This window comes from Paramormyrops kingsleyae, chromosome 25, assembly GCF_048594095.1.
Source record: "Paramormyrops kingsleyae isolate MSU_618 chromosome 25, PKINGS_0.4, whole genome shotgun sequence".
Taxonomy (NCBI): domain Eukaryota; kingdom Metazoa; phylum Chordata; class Actinopteri; order Osteoglossiformes; family Mormyridae; genus Paramormyrops; species Paramormyrops kingsleyae.
This window is the reverse complement of record NC_132821.1, coordinates 21,298,932-21,316,346: the sequence shown is the minus strand read 5'-3', so window position 1 is coordinate 21,316,346 and position 17,415 is coordinate 21,298,932. Positions and strand designations below refer to the sequence as shown.

The following is a 17,415-nucleotide window of genomic DNA, read 5'->3' as shown; positions in this document are numbered from 1 at the left end:
ATGTAATAATGTTCTTTAAGCTGGAAGATGAATTTCATGTTATACAGTACCTAGTCTCAACTGCTGTGCATAGTCCAAAAACGAGCTGTTCTGTACTGAAGAACACAGAGATGCAGATGGAGGGACACAGGAACAGCAGAAGCGTTTAGCAAACTTTTATTTTCGTTTTCCTACAAACACATAACAGCTTGTGCTCATGCAGCGGAGCATGAGCGTTTCGTTCTGACTGTTTAGAACCCAAAAAGTGCATAGACACAGGGGGCACGGAGTTGTGCAAACTCAGACCTGATGCAATCACATTTAACGAGAAAAAGAAAGCAGGCATCTAAATGCAGCTGAATCGGATGTCGGAATCAGTTCTTAAATTTACTTTTCTAACAATGAAATGTACCACTTCTGATGAGCGGAAATGAATGCAGGTTAACTATAACCTTTAGCAGCTGGATCCACTGCCAGATATTCAGCAGGACAAGCCGGCTAGTCAACAAGCCCTAGTGGGCATGAGGCCGCCCCCGACCACGCCCCCGCCCTGCAGGGAGGGCATCCATAGAGGCTCGGGGATTCTTGATGGTCTCATCCACCGACAGAATAAGGCAGGCGGCCTCAGAGGCTGCAGTAAGGGCGTTAATGCGCACCACTGACGGCTCCCACACACAAGCCTGGAAGTTGTCAGCAATGTCCTCATTGTTGACGTCCACGCCATACCACATGCCACCCTGCAGGGGGAGACAGTTCATGTCTGAGGCACACTTTTTCAGGTTGGCATGGGAAACAGTAGTGATGGCCCAAACAAAGCTTCTTAAATCATTTGCTCAACTTGTATTTTCTCAACCCCACTAGACTGTTCAAAAAGGCCTGAAACCATGCCTCAAAGCAAACCAAGAGCACCATCTACTGGGGATAAAAAAATACAGCAAATGGTTCATGAAGCTTCATTTGCACATCGCTAGGAAACAGATGAACAGGCCTGGCACTAAGTCAAAGAATGTGTGCATGTCACACCTGGGCATGCTTGGCCCTCAGCTTGTTGAGGATGTTGGTGGCATCAAAGCCAGCGTTGTCGCACAGCTGGCGGGGGATGATCTCCAGGGCCTTGGCGTAGGCGCCAATCAGCAGCTGCTGCTTGCCCGGGATGCTGCGGGAGTAGTCTCTCAAGTAGCGAGACAGCTCCATCTCTATGGCCCCGCCTCCCGCCACAATCGAGTCATTCTGGGGGGGGGGGGAAAGGGCAGGGTGGTCACAGCCTTTGGTGAGCACCCCCACGGCCCCCCACCAACAGGACCTCTGTCACCCCCCACCTTTATGGCACGTCGCACAATCATGATGGCGTCGTGCAGAGACCGCTCCGTCTCCTCCAAGAACTGCTCGGCGCCGCCCCGCAGGATGATGGTGCACGTCTTTGCTTTTGGGCAGCCCTTGAAGAAGTTGTACCTGTAGGTGGCAGTGTTGTGTAGCTCCTGCTCCAGTACTGTTCACACATGTACTTGGGTATTCATTGGAAGCTCAGCCTGGCTGCACTAGTTGCCTCTGACAGCATGTATGTTTGCAATGTGCCGTTCGCATCACTTGTATGTTGCTTTGGACAAAAGCACTTGCTATATATGTAAATATAAGATGATCAATGTAACCCAGAGCTGTCGCTTCAGTACAGACCGTTCCCATCCCTTTCAGACACATACCTCTCACCTCCAACCTGGACCTCCTCAAAGAGGGCACATTCCCCCAGCACATCATCGGTCATGGAGCCTACACTGGTCTGGATGGAGCCCCCACAGGCCTGGAGAATGTATTGCACCAAATGTCTCATAATGCATTGAACATGTGTGAAAGGGGTACAGATCACTTAAGAGGCAGGTGACCATGAACTTATAGGAACAGGACAAATTAATGGACTGTAGAACACAGCAGCACGAAGACCTAGAGCAGGAAATGTAACCATATTTACAGTGAAACTGATGTGGAGTTTTAGCCTTGATCAGGATGTAGGAGATGTCAGTGACCAGCTTTACAAGGACAGCAAGTGCCATCATGTCCAGAGGTCCAGCAATTTTCAAAATCACTTTCAAAAAACAGGATTTATACACACGCCAGGTGTTTGCTCAGTCACCCCACTACCACGATTGCTCTGCTTAAGCAATATCCACACACAATCTGTCTGTGGTCATTTTCAGGAAAATGTTGTAGGGACATTTGTACTACAACACATAGGGAAAAAAATATCAGAAGGCTTTGTGTGGCGTTCCTACCATCATAGTCCTCTTGAGGTCTTCTTCCTGCACTCGGCCAGCACAGAAGAGGTCGCGATCAGCGAAATATTGTGTGGCTACATCCCCGATGGGGAGTTTGGACAGTACCACCTTGGCCCCAGACTTATAGATCTTCTCCAACTTGTCATACAAGATGCTCCACTCAGCATCCACAATGGCTTGGTAGTCCTGAAGAGCACCATTGGAAAGGCAAACATTACCTGCGGTCCTCATTCAACAGATAGTGGTATGGGAGCGTAGACAATAAGTTAGGCTAACTTGCTAACCTCCACAGACTTTACACGGACTTCAGCATTGTCCTTCTCAGCTTTCAGCTCCAGCTCCACATTGAGCAGAGCGATTTTGGGGTTCTGATAGCATTTTGGCTGCATCTCAAAGCCTGCATAGGAGAAGGTCTTTTTGAAGGCCACGCCTGCCACCAACTGAGAGTCCTGCAGACAGGGACACACACTCGGGTGATGAACATCGACCACAATGCAGCTGGATTGTATACACCAAGATAAAAGCGAAATCAAGTAAACACACTCAAACATGGCTCTAAAACAGCAGCACCGCTTTGTCCACTGATACTTCTTTCATGAACATGCTCATCAGGTCAGCCAATCAGCACTCACTTCCAAGGCACCTCCATGGACCTTTTTCATCCCAATCATTTTGAGTGGCAGCAGCTCATCCAACATCATGACAGCATCCACCACCATCTTGGAGAAAAACTCTTTCTGCCCAGCAATGAGTTTAGAGTTGAGGGCTGTGGCAGCACATCTCTCCAACAGCCCCATCTGCTCCCTGGAGGTGTGGGAATCACACAGTAAATTCACAACCAAGCAGCATACAGAGCAGCCTTCTGCTCCATTCATTAGTAGAACATACTCTGATATCACACTAAAGCAGGGGTATCAGACTCCAGTCCTGGGGGGCCAGAGCCCTACACATTTTTTGGTTTCCCCACATTTAACACAGGAATGAAGTTTGACACCCCTGCACTAAAGCATGCTGGGAATCATACCCCCCCCCCCCCCCCCACCACCACCACCACTCACTGCTTGTCATCCTTCTTTACTGCTACAGATATTTCCTTGATCTTCTTCACAGCCTGTAGGAGAACATGGAAGCTTGTTTATGCGTTTTGCTACAGACACAGATCGACAAGTCTATCTTACTGCTTTCCGAAAAAATGGGCATTTTAAAAGGTGCCATAGAATGCATTTTTTCCCCCACCATTTTAAATTGATTACAAAGATTTATTAACTTGTTTTGGTATAAAAGTGCCCAGAAGCGGTCTTGCAGGGTCATTTAAAACCCTATTATTATTTATCAATGACAAACCACATTTATGACAGTGGCCCCATAAGATTATGATGGAGCTGAAAAATTCCTATTAGAGAAATGCACTACTCATGTGTTTGTGCTGATGTTGGTCTGAACAAACCTACTGCAAACCTACTGCGCTGCTAATAGTGTAAAAGTATAGGACATAATTATGCACAGTACATAATACTTGATAATGATAAACATGTTAATGGTTTTTATGTATTCACCATAAGGTACTTTTTATCGTTAGAGTGCACTCTTTCTACTTCGCCACAGATAACTGTAACACTTCCAAATCAACCTAGGCACAATGTTAGCAAAGTCACAACTGTTTTCAGCACTGTAAACAGAACATTGCTTACTGTGCATCTCAATCAACAAATCATTTTACGATGCTAGCTTCCTCATGCAGTTTTTAAATCGACAACTCCTGAGCCGCTTGTAAATGTGTTGTTTGCAATAAGTTTGGACCTCTGCTTTCAACAGTGTTTGAGCATTCACAGAATGTCATTTCCATGTACTGAACTCTCATTATTCAACTATGCCGAGGTTAAGTGAGACTTTCATTCTATGGCACCTTTAAAAACACACCCGGTCGGCAAACCTGAATTAACAAAGCGATGGTCCATTTTTAAACATGGTTGCTACACAATTTAAAAAAAATCACACTCAGATGTCTTTTCAAAGACCTCAAAAAAAAAAAAGAATATAATGATCCCACTGCATGTGTGTGAAGACATTTTAGAAGAGACTTTAAGGACCGACGGAACATTGACGCAGGGAGATGACAGGCCAGGCCTACGACCCCTACCAGGTGTGTCGCTGTGCGGAAGGCACGGATGATGATCTGCGGGTGCATGCCCTCCTCGATGTACGATTTGACCTGCTTTAGAAACTCGGCAGCCAGCAGAGTCACAGAGGTCGTTCCGTCACCCACCTGAAGAGGCCAGAGACACATAGAGCTTCTTAGACTTGTGTACAGGACAGTGGCATGTTCTGATACTATATACATAGATTGATACCCAACTGCAGTGTCTCACCTCCGCATCCTGGGACTTTGCAATGTCCACCAAGGTCTTGGCAGCAGGATGAACCACATCCAAGAGCTTCAGGATGGTGGCCCCATCATTGGAGATGGTGGCTTTGCCTGCAGGGATGGAATAGTGACGGTTAAGAGGCTCAGTCACTATGGGCTGAGAAAGGGCAGAAGGTGGGCTGACTGAAGACCAAACACTGCGCTAAAAGGAAGCTGCACGAGACTCGCATTGTCCCCGCAACACTGCAAACAGCTGGATTTCTGGGACTCCACCACTTGCATCCTCTTCACCACAAACACAATGAAACTGAAGCTAAACCCTACAACCCTAAACACACATGCCTCATTATTCCTTTTGTGATGGGGTGAACCATCACACTCTACTTCTGTCCATCCAGTTTCATACCTCTGCTGTCCACTATGAGTTTGTCCATGCCACGGGGGCCCAGGGTGGTACGAACTGCCTCAGCAATCACCTGGCAGGCATTAATGTTGCTGACCAGCTGGGGTACACCCTGAGAGGAGTCAGTCCCCTCCTTCAACAGGATGACAGGTGTGGACTGGACAGGACATAGTCAGAGGGGACAGGTCACAGGGGAATTGGTCAGAGTGGGCTACATCTTCCAGTGACCGAAGCAGCAAGAGCCATTTTATTGCCCACTGTCTCTCATGCAGTCTTTGTAAAGCACGTATAAGCAAGATACCTTAGATAGTGGTTTTTAATCCTAGTCCTGGAGGATCCCCTGCCAGAATTTTTTCATTCCAACCCTACCTAAAATCAGGCTCAGATGGTCGTTAATAGGCTAATGATGCATGTGGCAGTTTGAAAGCAGTGCGGGTTGGAATGAAAACTTTCTGGCGGGGGAGGATCCTCCACGAACGGGACTGACAGCGACCAAACATAGTGTCGCATCCAACCCAAAAAGGTGCAGGTACTATAAAATCACAGTAATAAGGTGGTTTACATATTTAAGGTGGTATTTACATAAACGCCCGGGTTTCAAATTTGCAACCGTGCGTGCAGATTAACCTTTACAGTCTAATAAGGGACCAAGCACAAGCTTCTGGGCAACGTTAATCAAAAGGTCCTCAATCAGGACCTCATCACAAAAAACTAGAGACTCATAAGGAAACCTGCTCAGCCCCTTAATAGTTACCGAGAGCAAAAGCGGCCACGAAAATTGACAGATACGGGACCTCGTTATGCAATACATCAGTACTCAGGGCAAAAAGACATGCTTCCAGGAGCAGACACTACTACAGAATTATTATAATACCATAACGGAAGGAGACCAAATTCTCGCGCTTACAAAGCACGTAATAACAAAACTACCAGTCTACTCACCATCATAGTTAAAACGCTGTGGCTTCCCCTCCCACAATGCACTCCGTGAAGGAACCTTCCAGCACGAAGAATGAATACCCGTTCTTATTGGCTCACAGGGCAAATATGGGCGTGGTCTGCTGTTGATTTTCTTCGCTGCGAAGGCTGTGGTTTGGTTTCGGAGCATGGTTGGGTGACGGCGATGTTACAGTGAAAATAATAAGGCTAAAGAGAAATAGGAGGCACTCAATACCCAATTGTTCTGGGCGATTGAATAATGATGTGTATGTTTCGTGTGATCTGTTTTGCTGTTTGTGCGGTGTTTGCGAAGGGCAGAGATACCATTACATAAGTAGCCTAAAGCACAGTTCTTGGTGGCTTAACTCAAGTAAAAAATGCTGAAATGTAAATAATTGCGAAGAGAAGCAAGCTTTATATGGTTGTTAAAATGGAACACTTTTTGAAAATTTGCTTTCTGGGAAAATTCACAGAATCATCCCAATGTCTTGAACTTGATGCCATATTAAATACAGTAATGTCCCTTGAACACTATATAGAAGTGGAAAATAAAGTATTACTAAACACATATATACTACAAAGTTTACAAAATTTAACTCGCCCTAAATCATTACTATCACCTACGCCTGAATGATGAATCCGTACAGCCTGAAGCATGACGGATATCTCTGAGATAAAATAAATGAAAACAAAGGAGAATCTTAATTGTGATAACACGTCCATTTATTGTCTTGCATGAGTGGTCAATCATAAATCCTTCTGGCACAGAGTTTCACTATCTTACCGAGTCGTGTCGCAGATGTTATGAGGTTTGTGTTTTTTGACATTGGAGAACAGGTTCCAGGTGTTCCTGCAGTGAGGCGCACTTTATCTGCTAGAAGGCAAGGTTTCCTAAGACTGATCTCGTTAGGGAAAACCAAGAAGATGGACTTGAACGTCAAAGAGGGTAAACTCTTCATACAACATCACAAGTTCGGAAAGGTAAGAAATCATGTTTTCGCTAGATAACGAAATCTTGATTTTCATTTTACAGGGATTTTGTGCAACGTTTAACTGAAGTCGACATTTCAGGCTTACGTTGTCTTTTCCTAAGTTATGATCAAAACATAAAAAATGAGTATACCGTACAAATGGTAGTTTACAAACCACGATGAATATCTATAAACAAAAAACGTAACAGTTGTCTATACTTTCTTTAGTCTATATGCTGTTTTAGTACAGGGCTCTTGGATACTGCTGCATGATGGATTCACGGTATCAGGACATGGATTTTATAACATTAATAGTACTAAAAGACCACGTAGATGGAGAAGGCATTGTATTTTTTTCAGCTACACAATTTTAGTTACTGAAATTAGACAGAAAATTGTTTATGTAATAAATCAGGCGAATATTTTATAATACTCAGGCATTCATATAGAAATGATATTTGACATTTTTCACACCTTATCCGTCTGCAATACAGAATTCAGTCTGCTTTATATATTAAAATCCGTCCAGCTTTAAGACTTCCGCACGCCGCATGAGCGCTGTTTCAGTCTGGTATGCGGGACGGGTTTGAACAAGCTTACTTTCGGCACCCGCATTCCTGCAACATGCCTGATCATCCGGTAGGGCGGCGGTCCGCACTAACAGCCTGCTCCCCGGCGGCATGGGCTGGGCAAGAGAGGAACAGCACCCCCACTTTCGCTGAAACACGAGTCTGTCCCCTCACCAAACACTTTTTTGCGGGTACAGGTTTGTACCCCTAATGTTAAAATAACGTTAATGTACCACCAATGGTGCAAAAGTCCATTTCTGTACTTTAAATTAGACTAAAAGGCAGACTCTTGAGAGAATACAGCCCCAGTAACTGTACCCTCAAAGGTACAAATTGGAAGTTTTTTCTAAGAGTGTATAGATGGAAAGGAAATTTAGAAATGCGGGAAGTTAATTATGATTTGGTAATTTCGGTTATTTTTTCAAGGGTAAATTACTCACCTCCCTCTCTGAGAACTCCCCCATTTTTAAAAAGTTTGATTTGCCCGGCGGCTGATTTCAGTGCACTTATATGCCATACAGCGCATGCTATACCAAATACCATATGCCAGTTAAGTGTTAACGCATCTCTGCCTGCCCCACAGAAGCTGAAGTGGAGGAAGGTATGGTTAGTGCTGTACGGAGCCAGCCAGCACGGTGTGGCTCGACTCGAGCTCCTGCGCTGCGCCGGGACAGAGGATGGGCCCGTCTCCCGGAGGCCCGGCAAGAAAGTGCTGCGCCTATCCGACTGCGTTAGTGTGCGGGAAGCACCCGGAGAACCTTGTCCAGGGGATGGCATGGCTGCCTTCGTGGTGGAGACCACGGAAAAGAGTTACATCTTTGCCAGCGAGCAGCAGACTACCACAGACTGGGTGGAGAAACTGCGTCTGATTGCCTTTCAGGTGGATTTTGTGTGTGTGTGTGTGTGTGTGTGTGTGTGTATGTGTGTGTAGAATTGCTGCACACGTTGAAGCACCTAAGCTTCCTCAAGAACTAGAGTCCAATGTGTCCATTCCTGTAAACAGCCTCAGTGTTGCATTTCCAGTCTAGGTGACGGGGCTGGGCGATGGCTGCTTGCTCCTTCTGCAGCAACAGAAAACAGAAGCAGTAACACAGACAGCAGTTTAATGTACAGCACCTTAACATCATATTATTAGCAGCTGACGATGGGAGAAACTAGACCGTCTGCCAGGAGGGAGAAGGGAGGAGAGTGGCTGTGCCGGTGCCCTGGGGCCCCGGGGCCCTGGATGACACCATAAATATCCTGCAGTGAAGGCAGAAGTGTCCCGGGAAGCTGGTAGTGGTCTTCATCACCCTCTGTGCTCTGTGGTCCCAAGCTGAGCACATGAGAATGTTGGTCAGGGTTGCTGGAGATGTCTGGGGCATGTGCATGCATCTGAGGATCTAAAGACACTGGTTTTCCGTCTTATGACATCACAGATGTGCATCCAAAAGGCCCTGGAGTTAAGGACCAGCCTGCCTGGGCTGTTTTTATGTGGCTCAGGATCACAATGAAAACTGCCAACACTCCCCTTTGCTGTGTCATAGGCTGATAGTAGACGAGACTTCAGCATACAGCAGTCCATCCAAATGGCAGAAAACACGATATATGACTCCCTGGAGGAAGGTAAGAAATTGGTTTGTAAAGTTATTTTAGACCTTTGCAGATCTTGTGATATTGCTGAACGTCTGATTGTTAAAGGCAGACCTATGAGCTGGCCTGCTATCCCAGGACATGGTCAGGTTCTAGTCATGAGCCTGCTGACACTGGGCATGGTCAGGTTCAGTTCATGAACCTGCTATCCTGGGATGTGGTCAAGTTCAGATCATGAGCCTGCTATCCCGGGACATGGTCAGGTTCTGGTCATGAGTCTGATATTCTGAACATTGGCAAGTTGTATTCTTTAGCCTGTGCTTTCTGGCCTCTCTTGCAGTGCATGAGTTCTGTGTGAGTGTGCGAGCCTCCGAGGCAGCTGACCGCTGTGGCCTGCGAGGGGCGTACTGGCTGAGGGTCACCAGGGATGGGCTGGTCTTGCTGGAGCCAGAGACCAAGGAGATGCTGCTATGCTGGCCCTACAGGCTGCTCCGTCGCTACGGCAATGACAAGGTCAGCACGGAAGGGGGTGGATTTAATGTGAGGTAATAGAAAGTTCATTTAGGGCCCAAACACACATGGCACAGTGTGGAGCTACAAACTAACCCTGTGTATTATGATGATAATCACTGGAGTGGTATATTTGAGCCGACTGACACCAAAGTGATAGATATGTCTGGTTGCGGTTCTGCCCCCAGGAGACCTTTACGATAGAAGCGGGGCGGCGCTGTGCCTCTGGGCCCGGTGGCTTCAGCTTCGAGACGCGACAGAGTCTAGCAATCTTTGCCCTGATGGAGGAGAGGATCCGTCAGGAAGTCCGCAGCTCTGGGTGCCATGGAGACGAGCTTCTGGAAGGGCAATGTGAGGGGGAAGGGGGCGTGCCGAGACACCCTCGAGCCCACTCGCCCCTGCCCCCCACACCCAGGAGCTCGGCCTTGATGGAGCTGACGAGCCCTTATGCTAACCCTGCTGACCTCCTGCGGCCCACTGCAGTGTCCTGTTGCCACAGCAACCAGCCCGAACCTGTGTACTCAGACGTGGATCGGGACTTGGCCCAGCAGACTGGAGCTTTGGTGCTGGAGGGGTGTGCAGTGGCCAGGGAATGCAGGGGCGCTGAGGAGGACAGTCCTACACATCTGTACAGCCATGTGATGAAACGCGCTGCCCCATCAAGCCTCGCCCTGGTGGCTCCTGATGTCATCTATGACAGCTTAGGGCAGATTTGACCTTAACCTCGCACTCTGTCAGCTTTACTGTGATGTTCTTTACTTTCTCTGCTGCTGCTCCTTTTGGCAAGACCGGGAACTGCATGCTGATGCAGACATTTCACTCAGCAACATTTTGGCTAGCAAAGCAAAATCTTTTCATCAACAAAACATTACCAACACTCCTTAAATCCCTTCACACATACTCATATGCCTTCCCACTCGATAGCTGAACCATCAATCTTTGTCATCTAGCTGCTGTCCTCTGGCTTATGCAGATCACAGAAATGAATTAGGACAACAATAAGACAATTTGGTATTTTGTGACAAAAACATTTAATCAGGGGCTGCAGATTGTTGCAGGATGATTCCTTCTGATCATTTGAGACCTGGAAATATTCAGAGATTCCAGTATCAGCAGAGAAAGGAATGGATGCATGGTCATTCAGGGCGCCACCTAGTGTTGGTATGAAGCCATATATTGCATTTTAAGGCTGCACTGTTATATCCCCCTGCAGTGAATTGTGTAACATGGGGGCTAATGATCTATTATAACTCAGGCATTGTGTTAAGAATATATACTGTATGGCTATATTGCGAATAAACTTTTTAAAAACACTTTAAATTTTTAAAATAACATAAGATTTAATTGCATATTTTTCAGTCAATCAATCAATAAATCTTAATTGACATACTACTCTTTTAACCACAGGGTTTACAAAGTGCTTTACAGACCTTTTAAAAAAAGAAAAAGAAATAAATAAGCATGAATAAATAAATTAAATACCACCAGAACCGTGAGACTTTAACCATTCACATTGCCTATAGGGACTCCATCCCCTACCTCACAGGGGACTCCAGCCCCTACCTCACAGGGGACTCCAGCCCCTACCTCACAGGGGACTCAATCCCCTACCTCACAGGGGACTCCAGCCCCTACCTCATTGGGGCACCTGGGAATCAGAATTTTTGAAAGATTTGTTCCTGACGTCCCTGATTATTGAGTCCCCAATGGTCTGGTTGACTTGTAGAGCAGCCAAGCTGCACTGCAAAGCTGGGGGCTGTTAGGACCCTGATGGCACCATTGATGCTGTAATGTAGCTCCATGGTTGGTCTGGTGGGAACATGAAGTTTGAGTGTGTGGAGGCTGTAGGAGTGGTGAAGGCTCCTCGGCAAAGTGCTTCAGCTCAGACTCCAACTGAGACAATGGCTGGTACCTGGTTACTGAGCTTTAGTGGTATGTGAGTCCGGTAGACTCCATAGCTGCTCGTTGCTTTTATCTCCCTCAATGACCATCCAAGCTTCCAGCTTGGTCACTGGATGCTGAGATTAGCTTCATCTTAATTAGCACCCAGCTTATATCAGTATAACACAGCCAACACCCTGGAGATGTGCTCAGTCCATTCCATGGGACGGTAGCATCTGAGTCAGCCACCTGCATGGCCAGAAAACTCTTGCCACTAGAGAAAAGTGTCCAGAAGTGGTTTGGTGTCCCAGATATGGCAGAAACCCTGCTTTCCGGTTCAAAACCTCTCTCGGAATGTTTCAGACATTCTTGGCAGTCAGAGATAGCATCAGCCGGCATGGTGCCTGTTATTTAGAAAACCCTGCTCTTCTTTAGCAGTTCTTAAGAATGTAAATAAAATTCTTTTCAGATGAAAGTGGTAAAAACAGTAAAAGCAGTAAATTGTGTCAAAACCACTGAAAAGCAATTAAAAGTGATGCAATTTTTAAAATTGAATTTCCGATTATTCCGCTGTCCGATTAGGAGCAGGATAAGAACCAAAGCGACCGTCTGCCCGGTACGGCAATTTATGACAAATTCAATATAATCATTTTTTTTTTGTTTTGAAGTCCTGAACCGATGATCAGCTGACGACCTCACTCATTACGTCCATATTATCTACATTATTGCTGGTAATCACGTAAGATGGACTTTGTATTCTCTCCTGTAGACCTTTGTTTTGCTGATTTGACTGGCACTGTTATAGTCTACTTTTAACATTTCCTTTAAATGAGTTTATATTTGTATTGCATGCTGAGCAGGCACGTGCAGGGAGGGGGGCGGAGGGTGCTTTCCTCCAGGATGCCTCAAGTGCCCTTTTCTTGGGTTTTTTTTTTTTGTTGTTGTTGTTGTTGTTGGTTTTTTTTTTGTTTGTTTTTTTTAATGTGTATGTGCGTATGGAGCCCTGTCTTTGCCCCTCAACAATAAAATGTAACTATTAACCTCAATTTTGCTAAATAAAAGGATCTGGCTTGCATCAGTCACATGAGTGCCATTAACCAATGCTCGCCCTTGAGGGCAGAGAGCGCTCGTTACGAGCCGGGTACGAGCTCGCAAAGTGCACGCGCATTTTCTGCAGGCTGGGTGGTGCGGAGCTGGAGGAGAAGCAGGCAAATTAATTGGAAGGTGCAGACTGCAACAAAACAGTAAATAGGGTGTACAGCGCACACTATAGTCTATAACAACAAATGAATTGAAATAAATGAGCGTGCTGTTTGTGCAACAGCGCGACAAACATTACCTGTCCTTTTATGAACTGCACAAGTAGTGGTGGTCATTAACTGCTAGCTAACTGGGTAAGGGTGTTACAAGGGGGTCTGTAGCTCTGTCCACCGTTTTAGGGAACATGTTTTGTTTTAAAGTAAGTTACAGCACTTTTCCCTTCTTTTCTGGAGGGCTTTTATTTCACTAAAAACGATCTAATATGGATATCCACATACTTCCATATTAGATTCGTCATGAATGTGAGTTGTTGTTATTCAGCCTGTTCTATCTTTTTTAACTTTGAGCACCCGCCCCTTTAAACGTCTCTGCACGGCCCTGATGCTGAGATACACATGTACAACACATACAGCAGCTTTTAGTGCGAACAGCCAGCAGGTGGCGCGCTCTGCGCGGTCTTGCTTGAGTCCCCGTTCAAGCTCATTCTGTTTAACCTTGGGACTGCAGGTTCCTTTCGTTGATTTGCTTCTGTGTTGGTTGCGTTCTCGCTCCGGCTCTATTCACATAGTTGTTTTACATTGTTTGTTCTCATCTTGACCAGTTTCTCTAAGGTTACGTTCCAGAAATTCATGTTTTGTGTTTGCATATTGATAATAAATTGCTGGAACAAACACACCTTTACTTTTTTCATATTTTTCTTTGCTATTCAAACTGGGTTTAAAACTGGGTATCTTACAAGACATAAGCATCTTCAGCCGTACAGCTGTCTTTCGCTTTTGTGACAAGTAGAACTGCTGTTTGCGAAATCGAAATACAAGTAGATAAACGGCCTTTTATACTGTGTTTTTTGGGAGTGAAACGCTGGCGGTGTTTTTGCCATGTCTTTGCCAGTAAAGCGGGTTGACTTATTATGCAATATGAAAATTTTCTGTACACTGGGGAAACACGTAACCATCGCCGGGCCGTGCCCTGTCTATGTCGGTGTTGAGGAACAACCTCTGGAAAATTTTTGTTTTTTTTTTAAGTTTACTGTAAAAGTGAAACTTACCAAACAATTTCAGTTACATTCATCATGAACTGGGTGGGTTTCCCGAAGGCTTCGTAACGCTATGTAGTTCGTTATCTAGCACTTAAGATCGATCGTTAATTAGCTAGTGTTTCCTTGCGGCCCTGTCAAAAATACGGAGATCAAACTAGATGACAAAACCATATTGACGGTCTTTTTTGGACAACGTAATAAAGCTGATGATATAATAAGAGGTCAATATTGCAGTTTAAAACTATAACGTCGACTATAAAATATTGCAAATGAGGCTCATTGTTGTAACATCTGTATGAAATTTGAGGGGATGTGCACCATTCAGAACTTACTCGAGAATGACCCTAAAAAGTTAATTCAATTCATAAAATTGACTGAAAACAGGGTGCAGAATTGCAAGTCTAATTTGAATATAATGAATAATTAAAATGGACTTGATTTCACATAAATTCATATACATGGTGGAAGTGCAGGTTTAACAATACAGATACATATTTTAATATGAGTTACAGAGCATGTTAAAATAAACAGCATATACTGAACCCCACCATGCCGCCCCTCCCGGCCCCCACGCGATCACAAATATTTAAGGAGGCAATTAGTAACCGTCGGCCACGCCCCCTTCCATAAAAGTCTGTGCATGTCACTATTATTCAAAATGAATGCCACACTAGAAGTGTCACCTATAAAATAAATAATTTAACTGTCATTTTGTGTACCGTGGTGAAAGAGCACTTCATACACTCATACAAGTAGCCCTATCACAACCCTGTCCATCTGACAAAGCTTAAGGACTCATAAGAAAAGACTCCTCACAAATGGTAACACACATAAACAGTTACATATGCAAAAACAATAAATATATGCACATGGAAAAGGACTTAGAGGGCTGATATAAACCAAATGTTAGAACAGGCTAAAACAATTAGACAATTTTTATCTTACAGTTATAAAAATATATAGTTCAATCATTAGTACATATTTTAGGTCAATATATACTTCTACCAATCTTGGAAGTAAATCTGTTATGTAATTTGTTTTGCTAGATTAAATTACATTCATATATTGTATGATTGCATTGAATTGAAATTAATTAATTTCTTCTTACTCTCATTCCAATTCAGCACCTTACAGGGCGTGGCCAAGTCAATACAAAATCCACTTGATGAATGGAATGGGGTACAATTCATACATTCTGAACTCCCTTGTAGGCTACATAATAAGCAAAGCAATCAGACTTGCTATGCGTTCAGTCGCATCTTTAGAATGGGGACGGTGAATCACCCCTCACCACAAGCAATGGCAGAGAATTGTGCGAGTCAACTGAAGGAAATCGAGTTGCTTGTCTAAATGCTGTTTTGCCATGAACCCCATGGACTATCTAAGTAATGAACAATTCATAGAGAAATACAGGCTGGCCTGAGGTGAAATAATGAGCCTCCTTGTTCTGGTGCAGGATAAATTGAAAAGAGGAACACAGGAATTTTGCCCTCAGTGCACCGTGCAGCTTCTGACAGCTCTCTGCTTCTACACCACTGGTGCATTCTTGCAGACCTACAGATGCACATGACCTCAGCAAGGCTGCGGTCTCCAGCATCTGTGCATCGATCACATTTCTGTTGCACTATGGGCACAGCTACATATACTGTCCAGCAGGAGGGGATGCCTTGCATGACACTAAAACTGGTTTTCATGCAATTGCAGGTGTAGTGGATGGAACTCCCATCAACCCTTGAATCCCACCTGCACCTATTCTTGCCACGAGTCCTAAACATCCAGGTGATATGCAACCAGCAAGGACGTTTTACAGACAAATGATGCTTATATCTGGTCCAGCTTTGGAGTTTGTCAGATGGAAATGGATGGTGGGTTTGCTCGTGGATGGTTATTGGGGGACAGTTTAGTGAATATCTGCTGATTCCAGTGCTGAATCCCCAAACCATGGCTGAGGAGAGGAATAACACCAGACACCAAAGAACACACACTGCTGTAGAAGGTGCTTTGGGCATGTGGAAGATGCGATTCTGGTGCCTACGCAAGTCATTGGGAGCTGTAAGATTTTCCCCTGAATGCTGCTGGGCTGTTCTTGTTGTGTATAGTATGCTGTACAACAATGCAATAATTATTTTATCAAAATATGTTTTTGATCACCTCCTCAAAAAGTTGTTTTAAGGCTTCTTTTGAGAAGTATTACTTCCTTTTCCTATTGCTGCTCACCATTGCAGGAAGAAATTTTGAGCCCATTATTGTATTTTCAACAAATAGATTGATTAATTGTGGTTTTAATTATGGTTGGTTTGCTTTTATTGGTTTATTAATTAGTTAATTTTTTTTACATTTGCATATGTCTGGTGTGATAATCATGTAACATTTCACCACTGAAGTACATGGAATTGATTTTCCTGTTGTTGGCGGTCTGTGCTTTTCTCTCGCGGCTGGGGATGAACCAACAAAGCACTACTTAAAGTTCATTCGTTAATTCTGGAATAACTTTTTGAAAACGCCCACATACCTCACTCGTACTTTACTTATGCGGTTCGTTATCTTGTTCGTTATTCGCTAAGATCGACTGCTTTCGGGAAAGCCACCCCTGGTCAATTTCTAAATCACACCATGAGCACAAACCAACGATCTAATGATGCCAGCCATGTGTCTCTGTTACAAGCACCAGCAGTCAAGGAAACAAAACAAATATACCTAATTAAAGACAAATTAAACACCCGTTCAACTTCAAAACATGGCCGAAATGGGAAATCCCGACATCAATAAAAAAGAATCACGTGCCACTGAAAGCCCTCCACCTTTTGGCTCAGATAGACAAACTGTTGAGAGCTGATAAACGCCGCTGGTTCTATAAGATAATATTATAATTATTTACACTTATTTAATTGTTTCATGGCCCTGTGGTGGACTGGCGACCTGCCCAGGGTGTACCCCGCCTCTCGCCCGAAGATGCTGGGATTGGCTCCAGCTTCCCCGCGACCCAGGTGGAGTTAAGTGGTATAGATGGATGGATGGATGGATGAATAATTGTTTCATGATATAAAAAATCCATTAGCCTATTTATTGCATTACTACACAAAATTAAGCAGTATTAAACAATGAACTATTTATCTATTTCTTTATTGCCATCGTTTGTGACTTTATATTAGCAGCCGTGACAGTGGGGCTTTGCTCGCTGACACACATGCAACCAAAAACAGAAAGACATTGCAGTGTCTGGTAATAAGCCTAGTCATATTCCAGATCCCACTAATTTAGATTGCTTATATCGATTTTTAAATGTTTACTAATTTAGATGTCAGATATTTGCATTTTTAAGTATTATTATTATTTATTTAGCAGATCAAACACATAATTAAAATTCAAACCCCTAAACAGATGGATAACATACGTACAGGATATGGAAAGAGTATACTCTCATTTGAATATTTGGCAATTACTTGCATAAATCTATTTCCTCATTTTTCGATAACTGTCTTTATTGATCCATTAGTGGTGAGGGATGCATACATTTAATTCCTCCAAATTTAATAGGATTAAACTCCCTTATTTATCGTTTTTAAAATGTACTTCCCTTTGTGTGATGCGTGAGTACACAGGATGTGTGCGAGCCTCACAATTCAGAGATGTTTACTATAGTGCTGCTGACTTTGC

General features: G+C 44.3%; 2 protein-coding genes across 4 annotated transcripts; one reads left to right on the top strand and one right to left on the bottom strand.

Moving 5' to 3' along the window:
* Positions 1-140: 140 nt before the first annotated feature.
* On the bottom strand, positions 141-6,140 carry LOC111836786 (T-complex protein 1 subunit eta-like). 2 transcript variants are annotated; one of them, XM_023798351.2, is made up of 12 exons: positions 5,960-6,091; positions 5,021-5,174; positions 4,619-4,725; positions 4,390-4,515; positions 3,308-3,360; positions 2,882-3,053; positions 2,534-2,698; positions 2,247-2,435; positions 1,680-1,777; positions 1,299-1,431; positions 1,003-1,209; positions 141-716 (listed from the first exon to the last, which is right to left on the bottom strand). In XM_023798351.2, exons 1-12 carry the CDS (start codon positions 5,963-5,965, stop codon positions 492-494), a joined length of 1,635 nt encoding a protein of 544 aa, XP_023654119.1. In that variant the 5' UTR covers positions 5,966-6,091; the 3' UTR covers positions 141-491. The 2 variants fall into 2 exon arrangements, with proteins under 2 accessions (XP_023654119.1, XP_023654118.1); XM_023798350.2 differs by lacking the exon at positions 5,021-5,174 and having other exon boundaries at positions 5,960-6,140.
* Positions 6,081-10,898, top strand: LOC111836788 (docking protein 1-like). Of its 2 annotated transcripts, XM_023798355.2 has the most exons (6): positions 6,085-6,222; positions 6,794-6,937; positions 8,080-8,376; positions 9,023-9,101; positions 9,409-9,581; positions 9,767-10,898. In XM_023798355.2, the coding sequence occupies exons 2-6, from the start codon at positions 6,881-6,883 to the stop codon at positions 10,292-10,294; spliced, it is 1,134 nt and encodes a 377-aa protein (XP_023654123.2). In that variant the 5' UTR covers positions 6,085-6,222; positions 6,794-6,880; the 3' UTR covers positions 10,295-10,898. The 2 variants fall into 2 exon arrangements, with proteins under 2 accessions (XP_023654122.2, XP_023654123.2); XM_023798354.2 differs by having other exon boundaries at positions 6,081-6,937.
* The last annotated feature ends 6,517 nt before the right edge of the window (positions 10,899-17,415 follow it).